The sequence below is a fragment of the Charadrius vociferus genome, unplaced genomic scaffold (genome assembly GCF_000708025.1).
Source record: "Charadrius vociferus isolate BGI_N301 unplaced genomic scaffold, ASM70802v2 scaffold93, whole genome shotgun sequence".
NCBI lineage: Eukaryota > Metazoa > Chordata > Aves > Charadriiformes > Charadriidae > Charadrius > Charadrius vociferus.
The window spans coordinates 1,893,568-1,917,105 of NW_009647838.1; the positions used below are offsets into that span (position 1 = coordinate 1,893,568).

The 23,538-nt window shown below is 37.0% G+C and overlaps 1 protein-coding gene across 1 annotated transcript in view; it reads left to right on the forward strand.

Annotated features, from left to right (window-relative positions):
* The window catches only part of B3GALTL (beta 1,3-galactosyltransferase-like), a 61,285-nt gene that overhangs the window by 23,537 nt on the left and 14,210 nt on the right, over positions 1-23,538 (forward strand). The window contains exons 5-9 of the mRNA XM_009882848.1: positions 7,534-7,610; positions 11,069-11,180; positions 15,974-16,110; positions 17,435-17,498; positions 22,496-22,627. Of these exons, the coding sequence (XP_009881150.1) occupies positions 7,534-7,610; positions 11,069-11,180; positions 15,974-16,110; positions 17,435-17,498; positions 22,496-22,627 (522 nt within the window). The remainder of the gene's footprint in view (positions 1-7,533; positions 7,611-11,068; positions 11,181-15,973; positions 16,111-17,434; positions 17,499-22,495; positions 22,628-23,538) is intronic.

A 23,538-nucleotide genomic window follows, 5' to 3' on the forward strand; every position in this document is an offset into this window, starting at 1 on the left:
ACTCAAATCTTTTCAGGATTTTTCCACTTTTTTTTGTCTTGTTACAAAATAAGACTTACATAGGGATGCTGATGATCATTAACTGTCAGAAGGATGAAACAGGGAAGACAGGGGATATCTAGGGGGAAAATAGGGGATTCTATTGGAGGAAAAATAAAATGCAGACTAAGTTGGTGAGAACCCTTACATCGATTACATTTCTTCTTCCAAAGGTACACTTTTTAATTAGCAAGTTGACATACATGTCTCAGTTTCTAAAATTCAGACTGCTGCTCAAACTAAATATTAGGCTGACTTGAAATCCATGTAATCATTTTATTATTATTTTATTAAATCCCAGTTAACTTAAAGTATAGTAGATGTGCCATACTCACTTGGCACAGCTGGATTAATATCTGGACAATTTCTACATTAGCAAGTAGCTTGATGCAATAGGAGCAAATATGTAGAGCAATGCAGTTGTTTCTGAGGAGCTAGCGCTGGTGTTACATGACATTTCAAAGGGTTTTACTTAGGACTAGTTCTGATTTGGTTCTATGAACTGGAGGTCCATTAGCAGTTGCAGCACATCTTCTAGTTTAGTTTAATCCCAAAGGAATACAATTTGTGGGCTCTGTGATGCATGACAGTGGTGAGTGGGGGGAAAAAAATGCACAAAAATGGGCTAACCTAGACTGAATATATGAGGCAGTGTTAGGAAGCTGTAGGAGCTGCTTTTGGCCTTAATCTTGCAATTAGGTTTAAACTTTATTTAGTAAGCATGTCTTTTTTTTTTTCCCCTAGGTATTAAGATATATTATAACAATTTTGAAATGGATCAATACCTCTGAACATTGTTCACATCTCAGTAATTACAAGAATGAAATCAGTTTTTTATATTGTTCAGTTTGAAAAGTCAGGACTTGACAACTCTATCAGCAAGCAGTAATCGAAGACTCCAGGTTTCATTTCGATCTTTGAAATTTGTAGTCCAGTCTAGATTAAAATAGATTAAACTAGAAGTATTTTATGTGTTTTGACTAATCGGGGGAGGGAGCACGATTCATTTGTTCGTAGACATATATTTAGATTTTATTTTTTTTTTAATTTAGTAGATTCTTGAGTCTTCTCATGTTCTGGTCATCTGAATTAAGGTGTATTGAGGTTTTCATCTACAAGATTGGAGACAATTGTATTGATGTCGACACATTTTCTGCTACTGATCATGGAAAACATAGGCACACTTACAAATTCTTTGTGACTGTTATTCAGTTTGCTGCAGGACAATTTTTTGTACTGGTAGTTGAGGAAAATCTTGTGGTGTCACATTAACATAATGTAAACCAAATTAATACAGATTACTACTGACCACAAGTAAATTATTTCTGGATCACAAAAACCTTACTGGACATTTTACTGATTTTTCTAATTGTGGGAACTCCGGGTGGCGTGTTAGCGATTGGCAACATTGTAATACACGTGCGGAAATTTACTTCTGACTACCACTAAAGAGCAACCCAGTAAAATAATAAAATCTGTGGCTACCAGCATCTTTCCCCCAAGAAAAAGTTACATCAATAATAGGGTTTTGAGACAGAAATACATTGTAGTAGAAAGCTTTCTTTTTGATGATGAAATAGTTCATTGCATAAGGATTAATATTCCGGCTAACTGCCTAAGAAGTCCCTTCAGATACAAATACTTATTATAGCTATTTTCCCAGGCAATTAGTTGTTGGATCTAGCGTGTGAGCACTCGGGAGTCGGTGCTTTGGTAATGCGTTCGAGTATATTTTCTGGCAGCTAAGTTGTGTTCTGAGGATTTCAAGATAATGTACAGTAGGAAAAAGTAATAAAATTACTTCCTCTTCATTAAAACTCTTCCTTTTTTCCCCCTCTCTTATTTGAAGTTATAGTCACGAACACTTCAAATCACTTTCTTAAGTTGCAGTTATTATCTCCATATGATTGGGTAAATGCTTCCATCTTTTCTTTAATGTAAGATCATTTGACGACAGACTTACACACAGCATCTTGCTCTTGATTTATGAAAGCAGGGTACTGCTGTGGCCTCTCCCTGAACCCTTTGAAAATGCATGTAATATATTACAAAAACTCTGATTTTTTTTTTTTAAAAAATGATAACCAGAGAGTAGAACAGAAGTAGAGATTCTCTCTAACAGAAAATAGTAGATTATACTTTATTACTTTAGGCTTCCCGAGGAGCAGAAGACAAAATGTCTATTTACTGGTTATTATACTATGTTAGCAGCATGGTGGGTTTTTTTTTTTTAAAACCTTATTGTGGCCTTTTAAATACTTAAAGGGGGCTTATGAGAAAGATGGGGACAGACTTTTTAGTAGGGTCTATGTTGATGGGACAAGGGGTAATGGTTTTAAACTAAAAGAGGGTAGATTCAGAGCAGATACATGGAATAACTTTTTTACAGTGAGGACAGTGAATCACTGGCACAGGTTGCCCAGAGAGGTGGCAGATGCGCCATCCCTGGAAACATTCCAAGTCAGGTTGGACGGGGCTCTGAGCAACCTGATCTAGTTGAAGATGTCCCTGCTCACTGCGGGGGGGGTGGACTAGGTGACCCTTAAAGGTCCCTTCCAATGCAAACTGTTCTGTGATTCTATAACGGATGACTGGAAGAGCTTGGGTTATTTAACTTCCCAAGGGAGGGCTAAGAAGAGGGTAGATAGGCTATCTCTGAATGTGTTTTAGGATTAATTTCTGAAAAGAAGATAAGAAAGTAGGGAAAATGTTGTTAAGTGCTCATGGAGCACGTAGAGCAAAAATTACGAAACCATTTCTAATTCTGGAACTGTGCGATTCAACAACAATGCCTAGGGTTTAGGATCCCCTGTCCTGCCCCTCAGATCTGGGTTTCATGAGGCAGTTTAATAAACTTACAAACCACAGATATGCAAGGCACCCGCACCTACCAGTATACTGGACTCATTAAGAGCAGATTCCTATACACTACTGTATTTTTCTATAATGTGTTATAAGTTTGTTAATTGCTCTGGTCAGGTGACTCAGTAATATAATAATAAACATACTACTGTTATGTCTTGGATTTCACCACAGTTCTGTATCTGTTTATATGTAGTACTTGCAGTATTATGTCACAAAGGGCAGATAATAAATAGTGATGAGCAATATCCAGTTTGAATTATGTTCTAAAAAGCATGTTCTCACTAAACCATACACTTAGGGCAAGATTTAGTTATGCTTAGATGAAATTCAGTGGACTCCGTTCTGCAGGAAAACAAAGCAAAGGCAGGTCTGCTAGGGGGTCTTAGAGGATGTGAACTAGCTGTGGCTCTGGAAATCCCATTTTAGCTGGGGATGACCTCTGCCATCCTGGGTGCTTACAGAGGTCCATTTTGGCCTTGTAGTCTGTGAAATCTTAGCCCGTTTCTTTGTTTTAACACCATACTGTTTTGTTGTCTATAAATTGTACATTTCTCATATAGGTTTTGGTAGATTAATATGAAATTGCACGTAGTACAGAAAGATTTCAGATATTTGTTTCAGGTTAGCAATTCTCTTCATTATTTCTTAAGAATTCTTTTATTCTGAATGATATTTTTCCTTATTGGATATGCTATTCCCCCAAGGTTTTTCCCATGTTAATGAAGAGGACTTTTAATGTTTAGATTCAAGAACCAGAGTTTGATTTCAGTTCTGTTGATGATTTGCTGTGAAAATGAGTGTGTCACTATCATCTTTGTACTTCAACTTGCATAAAGAATAATAAATGATTTAAAGGTACATACGAGGCTGTGTCAATGTCTTTTGAATTGGTTTGAAGATGTGGATCTAACCCCTTTATTCACACTTTTTTTTTTGGTTTGTGTAGACTTTGCAATTTTAATCTGTGGCAGGTATTACTGCTCTCACTGTGCTGATACAGTAGGTGGTGTTTGAGATAAAAATGTCTTGTACCACATTTCAGACCACAAGTGATTCCATTTTTTGGTTTTGCCCTTTTAAAGTCAGCTCAGTTGTGAAAGTAGGGAAGGTAGTTTCTTCGTCTTCAAAAGTCATTAAATTATTTTATTTAGGTTAAATTTGATTTGTGCCATATGTAAAGTGTTAGCGTGTGTGACAGCATATGGGCTCTGTAACTTTGGAAACAATAGTTTCGAGATAAAATAACCAGTGAATACAGTACAAGGTATGGATGCATTTGTAGGAGAGTTTTATGAGACACACAGATGTGGTGTGTAAGTAAGTTACTTATCACTACCTTGATTATCTAGCCATTCCCCAGTGAGATAGCCTGCATGTGCCCTTTCACTCCCCAAAGCTGACAGCGGGTACTTTGTGCCTTTTTTCTGTCTGTGTACTGAACGTAGAATAAATAAAATTAATAGGTCAGCACAGTTCCACTGTGTTCAGAGTGAAAGTACCTAAAATGAGAAAGGAAAAATAACAGAGATCCTCCTGTATTTTTTTCGGAAGAGGCTATTTTACCTGCACAGTGTTTTTTAAGCATCTCGTTTATTAAATCAGAATTGATGCATTGTTAGAGATGGGTGGAAGGAAAGGTATATGCAGGATAGGTATTTTCATGTTTTAGAGGAGGTTGGGTAGAGAAAGAGAGCAGGCTTATAAGAATGTCAGAAAGAAAAGATACCTTGCAAAAGTATAGGATTAGCTCAAAAAAGAGTACTTTTTCTTTATCATCATTCCTTTGATCTGCACAAAGAAAAGAGTTGGGTTTGGGGTTTTTTTTTTGTTAAAGAGGAAGTACCTGAGTATATGGTACAGCTGCTTAGATTATGTAATTTACGTCATACCTTTTGCATGGGAAAATGTTTGTATCTAAAATGAACATTAACTTCAGCCTTTAGGGTGATATAGACACTTAATATAGTATTATTAATTACTTTTATATCTGTCTGGCTCCTGTTCCATGACATACATGGTCACATACAAATACTAGCATAACTGCAGGGTTTGTATGCTTATAAAAACAAATGTTCTTGTAAAAACAGAGGTTTGCTGTTTTATATTCCTATCTGCAATCCCATAAGCAAATATATTTTTATGGTTTTACCATGAAGTGGTTACATTTTAGTGAAATAACAGATGTTGATCTTACTGTTGCTAAGATTTGCTGCTTCTGCTAAAAACCTCGAGACTAGTTTGGTTTTGCAATAAATTGAAACTAACCAGAAACATATTTTATAGATTGGCTTGAACTAGAACCATAAATTAGAACCACTGATGTTTTAGATGCAGGTGAATATCCAAATCAGAGTTTTGGCATTGTTTCTTTTCAATTTGTGTCATTCACAATAGCATAAATATTTTTCAAAACAACAGTTATTTTTTGATAGGGTTAACACACTCCTGAGAGACACAGTTATTCTTTAGAATGGTAGAGATGTTTTCTTTAGTGTATGAAGTTTGGAGGTTTTATGTATTTCTAAGTGCTATGCTTAACTGCCCTTAAAAAGGGTTTAAAGTAAACTTGACAGAGGCAACGAGCAGTCTGAACTTTATCTTACACCTTTTCTTAGAGAATAAATTATTTTTGTGTTTAAATGTAAATTTTATGTTAATGGCATTGGCTTATATTCATGAGACACATTCATCAAACAAAAATGTTTGGCATATGCATGGTGTAAGTGGAAAGGAATTAGGCCCTTGAGAAGTCAACATGGTTTGTCTTAGGAGCTGCCAAATCTGCTAGCCTGACGGAGGCGAGGCTGCTGCGGCTCCCTGTCCCCTGGTCCAGCCAGTAGCCAGGCTGAGCTAGTGTTCCCAATGGGCGGGTGTGCACGCATACACACAATACATGTACATACATACCTGGTCGCCCACGTAGATCAACGCAGACGGAAACCACAGCTCTCGCACAGACTGCACCAGTGCCCTGGCCATGTTTCACCTCTCTGGCTGATCAGGATAAAAGCCTGTTTGTAGAATGTGTATACATAAATATACACACCTACAATATGGATGCTTCCAGTAGCTGGTCTTTGACATTGAGTCTATGCAGTCAGTGGCCGTCGCATTTGCAGCCTCTGCAGTTGCCAGCATGTGAGGCTTGCTGTCTGGCTCACAGCTCCATCCCAGTTGCTCGTGCTCAGCCCTGCTCCTGCATGCACACATGCACGCACTATGGATCCTCCCAGTAGCTTCCGACACTCAGTGTATCCGGCAGTTGACCTGAAGACCATCTGGCCTCCCTGTTACCTCACGCACAGGCACGTGCATGCAAATGGGTCTTTCTGGTAGCTGGTGCAGACTTATACCCTACCAGTATCTGACCCTTGCACCCCAGAGGTTCTCCAGTAGCTGGGACCTCCTGGTTCCTCCAGTAACTAACTGTCAGGCCCTTTGGTCTCTCCAGTGTCTGCCCCAGACTTGTGGCTGCTCTGATATCTGGTTCCCAAGCTTCTTCTACTCTTAGTCCAGCTTGATGCCTGTGAGCAGTTCACACCCTGACACCCACACACAACGTGCATGCACCCTTCTCTCCCCAGTTTCTGGCAGCACAGACTTGTGCACCCCTGTGACTTGTGGTCCCCTCTTTAGGTGCAGGCACTCAGACCTTCAAATACATACAGAGCCTTCTGCCCACAAGTTAGGAATGGAATTTAAAAAGACAGGACAGACTGCAGTGATCAGTGCAGGGCATGGCCAGACAAGCGTTCTGAACAGCGATCTGTTTCAAGTGACCAACCCCTTTTTTCCTCTGAATTTATAAATGGTTGTTCCTCCTCAGATCACCCTGATCCCTCTTTTCCTGGCCTTTCCTCTTCCCCTAAGCATCTCATAATAAGTTTTGTGCCATCCCCAAATGTTCTTCCCCTGAATCCAGTAGTGCATCCCATACAGTAAGCCCCTGTCAGACTGTAAGGAGAGCAGAGAGCCTCTCCTTTCTCTTGAGCTCGTGGGTGTCATGTCTGGACAGGCTGATGGGGAGAAGCCAGGCTGGGGGGAGCTGGGTCAGAGTGTTTGGTTTTCTCCAATTACATTATTGGATTTCCTTTGATTTTTTTTTTTTCAGTACGAAAAAATGCTAACTCCTCATTTTGATTTTTGTGTAAACCTATGGGATTTTGTTACGATGTTAGTGTGACAGGTCAAAGTTGAACTCAAAGAGTATTATAACTCTCACATAAGCACTGTGTAACATGATTGTCTATAGAAGCCTTTGTGTAATTCCCTACATTATTTATAAGTCTTTCTTTACAGTATGGGATTTTATGATATGGTAAGGAAATTAGTATGATATATTGCTTAAATGATTACATGGGACCTATACAAAACATTTCACTTGAAGTGTGTTAGCTTTGTATCTAATATAGAATTAAAAATTTTCAGTTGGAAGAAGCACTTTCCATACACAGGTCACCTTGTTTCATACTATCTTAAGTCATCTATTCTGCAGGGCTACTTGCCAGTAAAAAACAATGAAGAGCTAAGTAGCCATTCCAGAGTAATTTTTTTAAGATTAGTTGGCGTTTAGGGAAAAAGGTGCATATAATTCAAGTTTAATGGGAATATTTTTATTTTTTTTTAAAGGAATTACCTACGGTTCTGCTTATTCATCAGCTGGATGGGCATGAAGGTGCATGGACAATATTACCATTAATGAGAGAGTAAGTGTAATGAATGCCAGTTATTTTCAGAATTTTTTGCAAACAAACTTATAAATATTAATTACTCAAACCTCTTTTTTCAGAAGCAAAGCTTTTGAATGAGACTTGCAACCTTATCTTTTCACTTTCTTACTCTTCTTTTTTATTTTTCTGAAGCAATTTTCTGTTAAATTTCATTAAATCAGAGAAAGTGATTTTAAATAAAAGAACGACAATAATATTATGTAACTGAGCAACTACCTTCTTCAAATTGTTATGGGTTTTAAAATTATTAAGGAACTAAACTGGTCAAAAGAAATACCATTTTAAAATGCGTATTTTCCTATTTGGTCCCCACTTCTCATAGTGTAAGGTGTGAAGTATTTCAGAACTTTTAATCTTTCAGATTACTTGGCTAAATGAATTGGATAAATAATTTTTTAAAATAGATAATAATACTTTTTTGAGGTTCCTGTCTTTTATTGCTTATAGTTTCTAACAGGTGGCAGGCCTCTACAGTGAAAAAAGGTATGTTTTGACATCTTTTTAGAAGCTTGTATGGCCAGTTTTCATCTTAGTATGGTCAGAGAAGAGAGATACTCTCAAATGTCTTTCTTCTTATCTTGTGCAGATGGCCCCAAGGACAACATGCTGCTTATACCCAGTAGTATGTTGCAAACTGTTAGGAAGCAATGATTCCTGTTTCAAAAAGTCCTAAAGCTCCATCGTACTGAAGGCTATCCTTTGCCTTTGCGTTTGAAACTGATGCCAGAGGCTCTGCAACCTCTTGAGTTTTAATTTAGTTAATATAATTTATTAGAGTTACTCAGAAGGGTGTTTTTGTTTTGGCTTGTTGTTTTTGCATCAGACTGATTACAGGGCAGGATGCTTTTTTCTCTTCTGCTTTCTATTGCTTTCTGGATGTGTAGAAACATGAAAAGAGTGCTTGTATGATAGCTGTCTTTGAGATATATGTAAACTGTGAGAAGAAGTAAAAGGAGAATTAAAGTAAATTGAAAAACTGGAAGATGATGTTCCAAATATCAGTCATCTTTGGTTTTCCTTCTTAGCTCCTGTTTCAATGACCTTGTGGTTCCTCTTCTGAATTATTTATGTCTTGGTGACAGGGTTTACAGATACAGCTTTTACAAGAGCAAACTCAGAAGCAAAAATACAAATGATAGTTTGTGCGATAAAGCAGAAGAAAATTCTCAGAAATCAGAAGAAGAATCTTAAGTAGAGGATTTCCATCTTGAAGAGAATTCTGAAATAAGAAGCTCCCTGTGTCTACTATTTCACTTATCACTTAGCAGAATGAAGACATGGAGTAGTTTAGAAGCATGTAGATGATGCGAGGCTTGTACGTTGTAGTTTTTTCAATCAACAGAAGAGGAGGAAGGGAGACTAAGGGATCAGCGCATTCTGCAGCAGCTGATGATGCTAGGAATTGATAGAAGATGCATTCTTACCTGAAAACTGCTTTCAGAATAATGGCTTCCCTCACTTCTGTGGGTGTCACTGTTTTTAAGTAGGCCTCTAAAGAGTTATGACAATTCTTAGTTATTAGTTCTTGAGCACAGGTTAACTTGGACAAAATACTTCATTTCAGAAGGTGTAATCATAAGACATCAATGGAAGTCTCATGACACAGTACCCTTACTGTCTCCAGAAGGCACACTGCATTTCTTCTTGGTAACCACATTCATTAAGCAGGGAAGAAGTCCCTTTTTAAAATTATTGCCCTGAAACTGGATCTTACCTGAGTGTCTCCAGTGGCTTCTTGCAATCTGAACTCCAGATTTGTGTGCTATAGGACCCTCGGCAAGCGTGAAATACTTAGCCTTCAAAATCATTGTTTGTCCATCAGTAGCTAGATGAACAGATCATTCCTTTTGTGAATTGGTATGTGCTATATTCACAAGATGCAGTAATTCTTTTTGTATGGGTCATTCCAGTGTTTTTCTCCTTGCCCCTCACCCACCTGCTTTTGTGTAAATCCAAATATTCTCTCCTGAAGTTCTAGCTGAGCACTAAATGCGAGAGAAAAGCCTTCAGTCTTCACGGGGCATTGAATACTCTACATATTTAAAAACATGAGGGTATCTGATATCCTTTCTGTACTTGTTTGGCAAGTTTTAGATGGAGCAGCTGGGAAGTGTCTTTCCCAGCTGATTGTATCCTGTTTGTTTGCCTGAATGGCAAAGAGTTGCGCAGATTTCAGTGTTGTGTAGGCAACAAGTATATGCTTTTATGAACTAAAAGGATGAATAAATTGTGAGCTCTTCTGGGTATTATAGTTTAGCAGGTTAAGTATCATAAGCACAAAGCAGTGAATAATCAAATATGATTGCAAGACACAGAGGAAAGTTAGCTTTATGGGAAGATAGCTTGTCCCAGATGAAAAAAGACAGAACTAGTTTAGCACCTGGCAACCATCTAGTGCTTCTAGCATGTAATTTAAAGACCTGCAGATGGAGGTGTCACATGTTCTAGCGTAAGTATTTCTCAGATAGTGGGTTTGCGTTTTAGGTTGGTTTGGGGTTTGGTGGTTTTTGTTTTTTTTTAGCCAAATACTGTTCCCTAAATCAGAAATGATCCTGTTGCCCTTTTTTACTTATTTTTGATGACTCACATTTCTGCTGTTTATTTTCATTGCTTATCTTATCAGTAGACAACGCTCTAGAGGAAGAAATCTGTCATGTTTATAGGTGCTAATTTTCTTGTCCCTCTCCTCAGATTATTTCTTCGATTAAATCAACGTAAAAGCTATGCAAAGGAACATGGACAAGTAAAGATTGGACTTTTTTTCCATTAGGTTGTCATGAATTAATAAGGCTTTGTTTTGTTAAGTAGTGAAAGAATTAAGCTGGGAGAAGTAGAGAAATAAGGAATGAGAATTTTCTGAAGGAGTCAGGAATCCTGCATTGAGATTAGTGTTAGCTTTGAGGAAGGGGAGTCCCTTCTATCTGTGTAGTTTCACTGTACTGAAAAAGCTAATGAAGTTTTTAGGCTGTGGATGATGATTATGATCAATGTCAAACAGCTGTGAGAAAACCTGTTATTAGGCGCTTTCACGATTGTTGCAATGGTGTTAGGTGCCCAACAGTGGGGCTTCTTGGAAGAAAGTTAAGGTACAGAGGGGAAGGTAATTTAAACTGCTATCTATAAACTTCTGAATTCATAGGTGGTTATACCTGTAGTACCTATTCATATATGAGTGGACATTCTTTATGTATCTGTATTCAATTCCCTTCTTTCTGGAATAACAGGTGCTATATAAATAGATAGCAGCTGAGGCAATTTTCTTTATCCATTCACTGTCGTCTTTTGATATGTAATTCTAAGTTGGTAGTAAAAGTTTCTGTTTCTGTATACATGAGTAATTGATTGCAAAGTACTTATATTTGGGGAATGTGGGTTGAATCGATTGTTCTGTTCATAAGCCAGTTTGTTAGTAAAACATTAATTTCTTTTGTTAGCTTCTCTGTTACCTATGGTAGGAACTCCTCATGGATTTTCTTCTGTGAAGAAGATACAAGAATACAAGTTGTAAAGCTGCTAGAAACACTTGGAAGATTTGACGGGTCTAAGGTGAAATAAAAATTTAGATATTTAACTTTCTTTTGAATGTGCTTGAATAGGTTTTTAGATGAAACGTAATCATTTCAAGTAAACAATTATAAATACGTGATTTGGATTCCTAGTTATGGAACAGTTAATGTGGTCCAGAATTTAATTTTATAACACTACCTGGAGGGTTCATAACTCCAAACATTGGAAAAGATGTATCCAAACAGCTTAAAATAAAGGGGATAAATTTCTGTTTCTGAGGCTGAGAATGAGCAAGGTATTTAACATGAAGCAGTGTACGAGCACCTGTCTAGCTGTTGAAGAACTGTTAAAATTGAGTGGAGAAAAGATTCCTTCTGTGGGTAGCCTGGAAACGATGTAGCATCAGTAAAAAGATGAATATAGTTTGCTCTGTGGTCCCCTCTCCCCATTTTCCTGTCTGTCATCAGTTCTAATTATCATCAGACAGAATAACTGATGTTAGTTTGACTAACTGTCTCTGATCTAATATAGTAGGGTATTTTATTTGCATTCTGTCTCTGAACTGTCTTGCTAATAAGACAGTTTTCTTTACCTGCTGGAAAAGAAACACCACCAAAAGACTTGCAGAACAAAAGAAAAATGCAGTCACCAAGGAACAAAGTAAATTTGGCTATGCAGCTGACACAAAAGCTGTTAATGTTTAGGATTCTCAATGTTCAGGAAAAAAAAATCAGCTTGATGTCCATCCTTTGCCTGGGATAAAAGAAGCCAAAAATCTCCTGTGCAAAATATGTTTTGCCTCTTTATTGTTACCTTGACTGAGTAGTGAACTCTTCTTCAGGTCTCACTTTAGCATATTCACTTCTTTTGCAGGCACATGGCCTTGTCATGTTTTCTCACAATTCTTTCCTACAATGGTATTAAAAATAATTCAGAGATCTTACATTTTTAATCACTCTGTCTTCAAAATTACCAGCTGAATATATTTAGACCTTTGGAATATCCATTTATTTGTTTCAGAAACACTCCTAATTGATGTTCTCAGAATAGAAACATAAAAATTTTGTTCTAGATGCTGCCTTTATGCCAGTTTTAATCTCTCCTTTGCATTGCATGTAAATACTAATAGAATAACAAACTATGTTCCAACCTGCATTAAAAGGAAAAGAAAATGTTTTGCTTTTGTACATAGTAATTGTCATCTTAGTGTAACAGTCCATAATTGATTCCTTATATAAAGTAGTAGTCCATCAGCTACAAAATTTAAGAGGAGTTAGACCAGAATGAGCTCATTCATTATTAATTTTAAAATGTCAGCAGTCTGCATAATAAAAAGCTGGTATATATTAATCACAATAAAAGGTCTACAAGGGGCATGTGAATAGTTGATGAATCTGCAGCTTTTCAATCTGGATATATAGCGATTAGTAACAGAACTATTGAGATTGATATGAATGTAATATTGAGTGGCAGCCCCAAAGATATCCAGAATGAGTAAACCAAGCTGATGGGCAGCAATGACTTAGTAGCTGTTGATACATAAAGGGTATAAAAGTTCTGTCTAAAGAACAGTTTGTCTTTGAGGATCATAAGAATTCATAAGAGGTAGTGAGACACAGTGGGGATGTGACAGCTGAAATCTCCTGTCCGTTGTGTCAGACACGAGTTTTGAACAGATGAACTGGGTGCACTTGTCGTGGGATTTGTGAGTGGATACAAGAGTGAGTGGGTAGAATCAACTTGATTAGCAAGTCAGGTAAAGTCTCCTCTGCCCTCCCCGAGGTCTGATATTGAATTTGGTTGCATCACATTTCTTCAGATATTAAAGTGTTCTAAAGACTATGAAGTGCTCTTACTAAAGGTAGGTGATTTTTTGCCATTTCTGATGCACAATGTATTAACTGATCCTGTGGATGGTAGTTATCCATAATGCAATGAATCATGTTTTTGCCTATATGCAATTTGCTTACAATCATTCCTTAAGTTACTTTAAATTAATTCTATGCATAGGAACTTATAATCTTTTAAATTAGTTACAAGACTTTTACAGTCCTGCACAGATTGACTTGTCCTACATATCAGTGAAGTAAATAATGTTATGACTAAATAAGCTCAGAGAGTATTGGCTGTAACCTGGAATGCCTTCACTGTGACTTGTGGCTTAATATTGCCAGAAACAATATTATGTGAAAGTCTGAGGAGGGTATATGTATGGGTTTAATTTTTTATGTTTTATAGAGAAAAGAAAGTAAGGTTGGTTTGGGTTTTTTTTTTTTAATCTATAGATTGGTTTGTTGTAAAAATTAGCATGCGAAATTAGGATAAATAAAGATTTATTTTCAGTCTGTAGCGTAACAAACTGGAGGTCCAGAAAAAAATTGTCTGCAGATGGTACTGTCATATTAAAACATTACTATTTATCAACTCTTTCTGAAACAGAATAGTGTGCTTGTGTTACGTACATTTTGAAGCCTTGGAGGCCTAAGAGAGTTAAAGAACAGTGTGCACAAGTGCTTCTAAAGAATTATTTTGATTCTTTCAAGGCAGTCATCTTTGTGCATAAAAATTAGTGTGTTTGCCCGTTTTCTTTTACCTCCCAATATTCTGTTTGTTTTTTAATCCTCACAGTGAACACTGCTGAATCCTTCCAAGGATCCAATATTGAATCTCCTTCCAAGGAGAAAACAGGGTCTGTTGTGATTGAAGGTATAAATCAGAGGCTGAGTAAGTAGGCACCATGTAGCAACTGCTGTGAAGGTGGTTAAAAAAATGGTGGGAAAAAATCTCCACCCTTACCTTCTCCAAGTATTGGGTAGCGTCAGTTTGACTTTGGCTGTTTCCTCAACAGATTCCTGAGCACGTCTCCGCCTCAGGAAGCACACGGGGATTAAGGGAGCAAACAAATTTTCAGCATTTGTGTTACCTGAAAAAGTCACTAGTGGAGTACAAGATATATTCAATTTAGTTTTATTGAGAGTAGCTGATCAAAGTAGAGGGGAGAAGTGTGCAGAATTCATGAGAAACGCACTCAGTGCCTCGCACATGTATATCTGAACATGCATACCGTGTTACGCTGGCATCAGTCCCTCAGATGGTCGGGGTTCCTGGGAGGAGTGGCATCCTGTATCTTTGACTCATGGTTGCTTGTATGGGTCCTGGCCATCCTTGCAGAGGTAGAGTTCTTGAAGCAGGCAGCACCCCATAGCTTTGACTCAGTGTGTGTGGCAAGAAAAGCATCCCTGGTAGCTGTACGGGGCTGCCCTTTTATTGCCTTCTGGGCAGCCAGGTTGAGTCCTGGCTGGAAGCCGAGGGGTTGCCAGGCTGAATGTCCTCTGGGGCAGCCACACTTGCATGCTCCTGCCAGGCTCAGCCACTTGGTTTTGCCTGGAGGTGTCTCCTGGTGCGTGCAGACCTCTCTTCTGCTGTTTGCTGACTTCCATATCCTGGCCAAATCTCACTCATGCCTCCTCATCAACTCTGGGGAGCTATAAAATTTAGCTCAGTCTATATAGCAACATCTGGTTTGAGTTAGAAAGGTGGCTACTGAGAAGCAAGATCCTCTTGGGGTTAGACTGAGGGTTTCTGGCTGGATGTTTCTACAGTACTTTTGCTTGAATATTTTCCCTTTTTTCTTGAGTTTTGCGTAAATTATTTATTTACCTCATGTGAAATGTATGAACTGTGCTCATGCCTTGGAGGAATTTTTCATTGTTGCTGATAGCTGCCCCTTTAAAGGAGGGGAAAAATCAAATATGTCAGGGAGTGTGGAGAAAGAGAATCTTTTGTGAAAAAAACAGTTGCCCTAATTTTGAACTTATTTTAGTGATGAACTTGTAAATTGTCAGGAAAAAGAAAAGCCTGAGTTACTGTCATAATGCAAAGAACTTCACACTTTAAAGCTTTAATATAACCATTAAGGTGATTCAGAATTCTGATTCATCATTTGTACTTGTAGGCCTGAAAAGCAGTTTATACATATGCATATACATAAAATTATATATATACACATATATTCTTTTTTCCGTTCATTAGAGTCCTTATTTTGCTAAAATTTGGGGGTATACTTATTTTATATTAATTCTAAACAGAAGGTTTAAGACAACTGACAGTAATGTTAAAGAAGCAGTATTTAAGTCAGTTAATTATTTTCAGATACAGTACAGTCAGCAGTAAATTCTTAAACACTGCTATGAAAAGTCTAATAATAATACTAGTACTTAATATTTACTATACAAATGCATACTTGGGACCATCTTCATTTAACTGTTTTGAAGATCAAGGTATTTAAAATGTATTTGCTTTTCAAGTTCCCTAGTATAAAAGAGACTAGACAGATGGAAATTCAAAATGGATATATACAAAATTCCTGAATGTGATGCTTTTGAGTGTCTTGTCTAGTCAGTAACCGGTTTGGGGAGTAAAACACTGGAACAGGTTGCGCAGAGAGCTTGTGGAGTGTGTTCAAAACATGACTGGACAGAGTCCTGAGCATCATGCTGTGGCTGACCCTGCTTGAGCAGGGGCATTGGACTAAACGATCTCAAGATGCTCCTTCCAGCCTCAGCCCTTCTATGATTTTGGGATTCAGTGCTCTTTGAAGAGGTGGAATCCAGGGTATAAGCTGCAGTTTGAAAATACAGCATGTATTTGAATTCTGAGAACTGTCTTTAGTTTCATTTCGTACCAAGTACAGTTTTTGTTTGGATCATTGTGAACAATACGCTTCCCTTGTTTTTGTTTTCAGGTTTACTTTATTCAGGATGAATGCAGTCATCATCTTCACTAAAAGGATGCTGTAGATGAACAAAATTGTTTCCTATATTCCTTTACAGGAGTGGTTTTTAGGTAAAGCATTATATGATGAAGAATCTACAATAATTCACCATTATGCCTTTGCTGAAAATCCTACAGTCTTTAAATTTCCAGATTTTGCTGCTGGTTGGGCACTTAGCATTCCACTTGTTAAAAAGTAAGAATTGAATTTTTAATCACTTCTTGTTTGTTGATAGTAATTAAGAATGCTTAATTTGTACAATTTTTCTAGATGCTAATCAATATTACTTTAATGAGTTATGATTTCGTATGGATTACTACAAAAGGTGAAGCTGTTCCTGCGGTACATTTGCAGATCATGACAATATGCAAAGTAAAATTTTAATTTTGAGCTGTCTTTGAATTGAAGCTGTTGATTGCAGCTTGGCTATGGCAGACAGTTTGGGATGTACTCAGCCAGTGCAGGCTGGCCTCCCGTGGATTTGACTTCAGAGCCTCCGCTGAGCTTTTGCTGCTGCCACCTGTATTATCAGCATCCATACTGATACATGTAAATTTGAGGATAGCAAGACACTCAACCAGGGACAGTAATGTACAACTAGCTCTGAGTATGCCTACATAGACTTACACTCCCACTATAAACTTACCCAGAAAATACTTCCGTGATAAAATTCCTTTTCTTCTTTATTCTACACATACCAACCATAATTATTATAAATAAACACTTAAGAAATCATTAGTAGACAAGGGTACAGAAATCTATTTCTGTATCATTACTGTGCATGTGATTTATTTTGCTTCATTCTGCCAATCTAAAAGTTAATGTCATGTCAGCTAGTTAATAGTTGTCCAGTACTAGTTGTTCAACTAGTTCAATACCATCTCTTGTCATTTTAAAAATGTATTCTCCCCCAGAAAGCAGTTTTATTCCTGGATCTTAGAGTGACTGCATTGCCCTCTAGAAGTGTTTCTCATGCTATAGAGACAACCTAGATATTTATTTCAGATTAGATGCTTAGTTTTTAAATGAGATTTGGAAAGTTCATAGATTTCAGAAGTTGAATGCATCTTGCTGTAGCAAGGATTGATGTTTTCATAAATTGAAGGTGCCGAAATACTGTGCTTTGGAATACACAAAAAGAGAATATTGTCTGTAGTTTGAGATGCTGATCAATATTGAGCTTCAAATGCACTGCTGCTTTTAATCTGCTGAAAATGTTATGCCATACTCTCCATCTACTCCACGTGAGAACTTTCTTCTTGGGCAGGAATAATGTATCAAAATTTGTGTGCTGAAAATTAATATTGACATCATCACATTGTGCTCAGATGAAAAAAATATGAAAAAGAAATGTAAGTTGCTTCTTGAGGCAATAAATACAGAAATGTGATTTTTTTTTTTTCCCCCCATTTATAAGATGGTCGATAGTACCAGCCACACTTTGCTACATACACGAGTGACTGATTTTTTTAAAAATATGGGGGGTTTTGAGTAAATTTCTTCATATTTTATTGTATAGGCTTGCAAAGAAGTTGAAAAGTGAACCACTCAAGTCAGACTTTACAATAGATTTAAAGCATGAGGTAAGCAGTGATGTGATGGAAAAAAATGTCTCAAATCTGTATATGTGAATGGTGATAAACGATAATGGAAATAACAGATTTCTCGTAGACATTGCTAAAAAGTTTGACAGCAATGGCATGTTTAATTTCTGTCCCTTTAGAATATTGTAGTACTTTAACAATATATTTCAAGCATAGAGGAATTCATGAATAAAATTGCATTCATATAGGAATGGTTGTATACATTAAGGTATCTTCTAAGGCTTGCTCTAAAAAGGAGGAGAGACACTTCCAATTCATGAAGCATAAGCTAACATGAATAGTATCTCAGATAGCAGCCAGCTTCAATCACTTTCTAAATCAGACTCTAAGGGCTAATTATGATGGGAGTTTGGATTAAATAGTCTGAGGAACCTAACTGTTGTGTGAACAACCAACTCTGCAACTGGTAGCATGGAAGTTGAGAATTTTTTTTGCCTCTGGTTTGCAACAGTTTTAAAAGCTAGCCACTAGGTCTTTTGGGCAATAAGCGAGTGGACTCAAAAGGAACATGAGAAGAAAGGAGTGGGGGGATCTGAAGGAATATCAGTGCTGCTTTTTCTGTAGCTCTTTAATTTTTTCTACGTTCAAAATGTTTGTGCATCCCAGGGTTTTGTACTGTCACCAAAATGAACTCCTGAACCAGGGTAGAAGGGGAGGATGAATCTGGAATACGCTTGCTGATTTTGGCCTGAAATTATGAGTGATGTCGAACTCGTTTTAATTTTTTAAAACTCCTGAAAGTCAGCTATAAATTGTGGTTCTGGCCCAGAAAAAAAAACAAAACAAAATAAAACTACCCACACCTTACTTAAAACTACTGCTGCTGTTCCAGATCTTTGTTCTGTAATGGTTATAAACCTCCTCATTTCCAAGATAAATCTACAGTGTATTTATACAGTATAAATTGGTAGCGTATTTAAATGAATTTGGTCTTGTGCCAACACTATTCTTTGACATAGTTTCCCCTCCCTGACTGATGTATTTCTCAAAAGCAATTGCACCCCTCCCAGGTTTCATTTTGCTACATGAAACAAGCCAACAAGCTGTTTCTTTCCTCTTGTTAATTTTTCTAAATGTAAGGCCTTGGGCTTCACACTGTTAATCTTCTTTTTTTTAAGTTATCTCAAAATCATTCATATGTTCCCAATATTCCAGTCTACCTCAGCACTGACAAAGCCTCTAAAAACAGTGTCATTAAAAAAAAAAAAAATCATTAGCAGACGTTTCTTTTATGTGCCACAGATTGCTTAATGAAAAACAATTGATCACTCGACTGGCAAAATTACTTCCATGCCCTTCTTATTCTGTTAGCAGTTCTTTGCATATGTTTCATTTCAGATTTATTGCCATTGATAACCTACTTCAGCCCTGTAGTTATTCTTTCTGCACAGTCTTGTGTTTCCCTAGAGACAGTTCCATTCCCCCTCATTTATTTTATAAATCACTATCTTCTCCTTCTTAAATCATTTTTATCTCTATGTCCTTCTTGTGTGAATCAAGATTGACAACAAATCAAAGGATATAATCTGTGATCTTTAATGATTGTGTGTAATGTTTAAATTTATGAAGGATGATAAAGGTTTTAAGAAATGTTTTAGTTTGACAGGGTCATAATAACATGTGTCTCTAGTCTTTGGTATTTTATTGTGCTCTGTATCAGGTTTTCTTCACCCTACTACTTTCCAAGTCCCTATTTCTTATATCCATAATATTTATATCACTTTCCATCTGGAAGGCCTATCTTGCAAGTATGGTAAAGGATTTTCATCATGCTGCTGCTCATTTGTAGAGTGTTTTTTAGACTTTTTGCAACTGCACGGTTTATAGCATATTGCCTGATGCTTATTCAAAACTGGAAGTGAGTAATGGATTTTTTGTGTATCTAACATTAGATCTGAACTAGGGCTAAGACTAAGAATATTTTTTGTCTTTTTATTGTAAATCCTTTTCCACTGTTTTCAGAACAGTCTGTCATCCTGTTCTATAACCCAAAACGGCACTCTACCCTCACTTCTGAAATACAATAGCTTCACACCATTCTAAGGCTTTCTATTGAAGATTTCATTATTCAGTGGAAAATCTTCACACATTATGAACTTTCATAAATATTTCATGTTAAGTTACGATTGTTAAATATTCTTTGGGCTGCAAGAGCATTTCTTCTTTGTTGTTTCATGCGACAGACATTAATTCTGAACAGCTGGGTTCTGAACTAATACAATCTTAAAATGTACTGGAAGCTTGTTAGAAATCCCACCCCTTGCTGTTATGTAGTCTTCCAGCTACAAGGCAGGGTCAAGAACCACTTAGATCCCATAATATGAACATTGTGACAAGGCAAGGAGATAACCTTGGAGATGTATGTGTGTTTATTGGCTGCTCCTTACCATGAGTATGTGTTACATGTCATTTCCATACTTCTCCTCTACTCCAAGGACTATCAACAGTATTTGTCTTAACTGCCGCTCACGCTTACGCATTTTCTTCCTTATAGAGTGGTCTTTCCCTTCAGTACTTTGTTGAACTCATCTGTAATGCTAAGATCATCTGTGTTTTCAGAAGCATTGCTAAAACAGCAAATAAACAGACCACCTCATAACGGTGAGGCTAAGAACTTGCAAATTAGAACTTGCAAACTACAAAACCTGTTGTATTGAAAGAACCCGCAGCTGGGTTACAGTGGTATAGCGAGTCACTATCAGCTGAGCAGTCGTAATGACCATGTTTGTACTCACAGCTCCCTGTCGTCTCCGTCTGGTCAATTACAAGGAAAAATACAGTAATTAAAACTCTTTTCAGTGCAATCAAACTAAATGTTTTTATTTTGCAGTTCAGGTGGTCTAAAACCACATGTGTAGTTATGACAGCCCAGTTAAAATCAACAATTTGCTTAAAAGTCATCAGTTAGTTGTGTTCTAGTATGTGACTGTACCCTATCGAAAATCTTTAAAATCTGGAAGCTTAAGTTTGAAAAATACTGTATTCTCAAGCCTGCCCCCAGTCCTAATGGGGCCTGTAACAAACTGGCATTTCTATTTTATTCCCTCTAAGTTCCAGAGATGGCTGTGTGCAGGTAGTTGGGATTTTCTAAAGATGTTGGCACCTAAATGAGATGGACAGGAAAATAATCATCTATTGGAGGTGTTCAAGACCAGGCTGGACGTGGCCTTGGGCAGCCTGGTCTAGTCAGAGGTGTCCCTGCCCATGGCAGGGAGGTAGAACTCGATGATCTTTAAGGTCCTTTCCAACCTAAACCGTTCTATGATTCTATGAACTTAGAAGTCTGTAACTGGTTTGGTGACTTGGGCTTGTCCAGACCATCCTTAATGCTCTTGGTTTGCGCTGAGTTCTTCCTGAACACTAGGGAGAAGGAAATACTATACCCTCTTAATAATAGCTTAATGATCACGTTATTTGCTAAAAGAGGAGCTGAATTCTGGCCCTGAAGGGATTTAAAGCTAACAGTTCCTAAGTAGATGTAAAGCAGCCAAAAAGAGACCCATTTTCATTGCCTTTGGTGTGTGCTGGCTCTGGTCCCATATTCCAGTGAGGGACTTAACTTGTTTTTCCATGCAAGAGTCAATGGGAATATGTGTAAACGACATGGGAAACGGGAACTAGAACCCAGGACCGATTTTCCTCCCCTGGAGGAGTGCCATTCACCCTGAGCAGTAGAATCAGGTTCCCCTTTGCTACTCTATCTTGTTGGTTCTGTGAATCTTACTTTTACACAGTAACCCAGTTTCATGAGATAGAATGGAGAGTCTTTGTCCCAGAAATATCTATGGTTTGTTAGTGTAGGCACCCTTTTGAAAACTAGAAGCTGTAACTTCTGTCTGAGTTAGGCAGAAGCAAACCTAGAACCCAGACCTCCTACATCTTGAGCGTATGCTTAAACAGCTCTTGTCCAAGAGAGCATCTTCACATCTTTGTGAAGATTCACATCTTTGGCCTATCAAGAAAGACTAAGCGTTCAGAATCAGGAGTGTATGGCAGTGCAGCTGGGAAGCTCTGGATCCACATACTCACTGAGATAATATTTTCTGCCTTTTAGGTTTCTAAGAATTTCATTTTGTTCTCACAAGTTTCTGAACAGTTTTATATGAAAAGAAGTTAATGTTTTAAATGGTATGAGGAAGGCATTCAGCATATAAATTTCCTGCCTGAATACTTAGTCTGGCAAAAAAAAAAAGTCTGCAATACTTAGTAAAGTATTGCAATAGAAATGTTGGGCAAGTCTAAGCGCTCTTGATGTGTTGTGAAGTACAAATTGAAATATTATTTTCATTATGAATTGAATGTAAATACAAAGGGGTGGGTTTATCTTCTTCAGACATCACTCGTTTGCTCCTTCCTTTTTCTCTGTAAATTTTGGTTGGCTTTTTGGTTTTTTGTTGCTGTATTTAAAATGGACAAGACTACTATAGGATAGCATATCTATTACATTATCCTTCATTGTATTTTACAGCTTCTCAGAGTTTCATTGCTGATTCTGAGCATTTTAAATTGTCACCAGAGAATGGGTCTATTCTGAAAAGCTGAAAATTGCCACATAGGCTGAAACAGGCCTAGCTATTCCAAATTATCAAAATAATTTAAAAAGAGCAAACCAATAAGGATTTTTGTTTCCTTTAAAAGAAGGTGTAAATATTCACTCTGCCACTTCTTGTAAAAGTTAAAGATGAGTTCTTTTGACATGCTTAAGTATATGAAACTAACTGTGATTCTGTGAAACAAATTTTAAAACTTGTCTCTCTATAGAATTTCTTTCATAGCAAAAAGTTACATGTTGGCTCTAGAAAAGTGAGTAAGAAGTAAGGTATGCAGCTAGTTCATCAACTAAGGAACAAATCCTCTACAGCATCCCGTATTTTTCAGTTTTCCTATAAAATTTGTCGTGTAATATGATTTCTTTGTATGCCCAGAGAATTTTTATCCGGTTTCATTACTGATATAAATGTTTTCTGTTTTGATAGATTGCCCTGTATATTTGGCAGAAAGGAGAAGGACCACATCTTACTCCAGTGCCTGAGTTCTGCACAGATGATGTGAACTCGTATAACGTTGATCATTGTGCAACAACATTCAGTAATTTTCTGCCGCTTTGTGTAAGTACCATATTTTAAAAGCCATTTGCTTAGTAAAGGTAAAACTAAAATGCATTAATACTTTACTTTAAAAATCTCAAACCTTCAGTAAATATTTTTCAATAAGTTAAAAAAGAAAAAGTTTGTTCTGGCATTTATCTATTTTTGGATACAGTTTCAGCCTTCTGTGGCACAGAATATTTCCTGGCAAACAAATATTGCGTATGCTTTAATGCGTCTTTCTACCACAATGTTTGAGCAGCCCATCATCTATAAAGTATTTCTCCTTACATTTCTGCGAGATACGGAAGTATAGGTAATCTTTTTTTCACAGATGGGAATCTAAAACTTGTTGAGGCTAAAGATAATATGTAACATAGCATTTGGTGCATTAAAGTACAACCCATCTCACCCACCTCTAGGAGAATGCATTCATGATATTATGGGTTAACTGTTGCTAGAGGCCAAAAAGTGTTCCATGCTTTCAGGGCAGCAAAATTCTAGGTGCCAAAAACGATAAGAAATCAAAAAGGTTAAATGATTTTAATACGGTTGAGAAAATGCGAAGATTTCTGCTGTGTAGAATTTAAGCTTCTTTTTCCAAGTATGATATAGTTCAACATGTTCTCATAGTGATTAATTTCAAATAAATTAAGAAAACATTCTTTTTCAGATGAATCATTCTTAGTTCAACAGGTTCTACTATTCATTCTCTTTTCCTAATGCTTTTTGTTTTAGTTCATGTTAGAATGGAAAATGGAAACGGAAAAAGTATTTCAGTAATATTTTTTCAGGAATATTAAACCACTAGTGACCTTTTTTTCAAGAGACAAAAATGTACTTTCTACTATATTATTGGTACACTATTCTACTTGATACGCTATACAATGAAAAGGTATTTTCTGTTTTATTGTATGTGTGGACATACATAT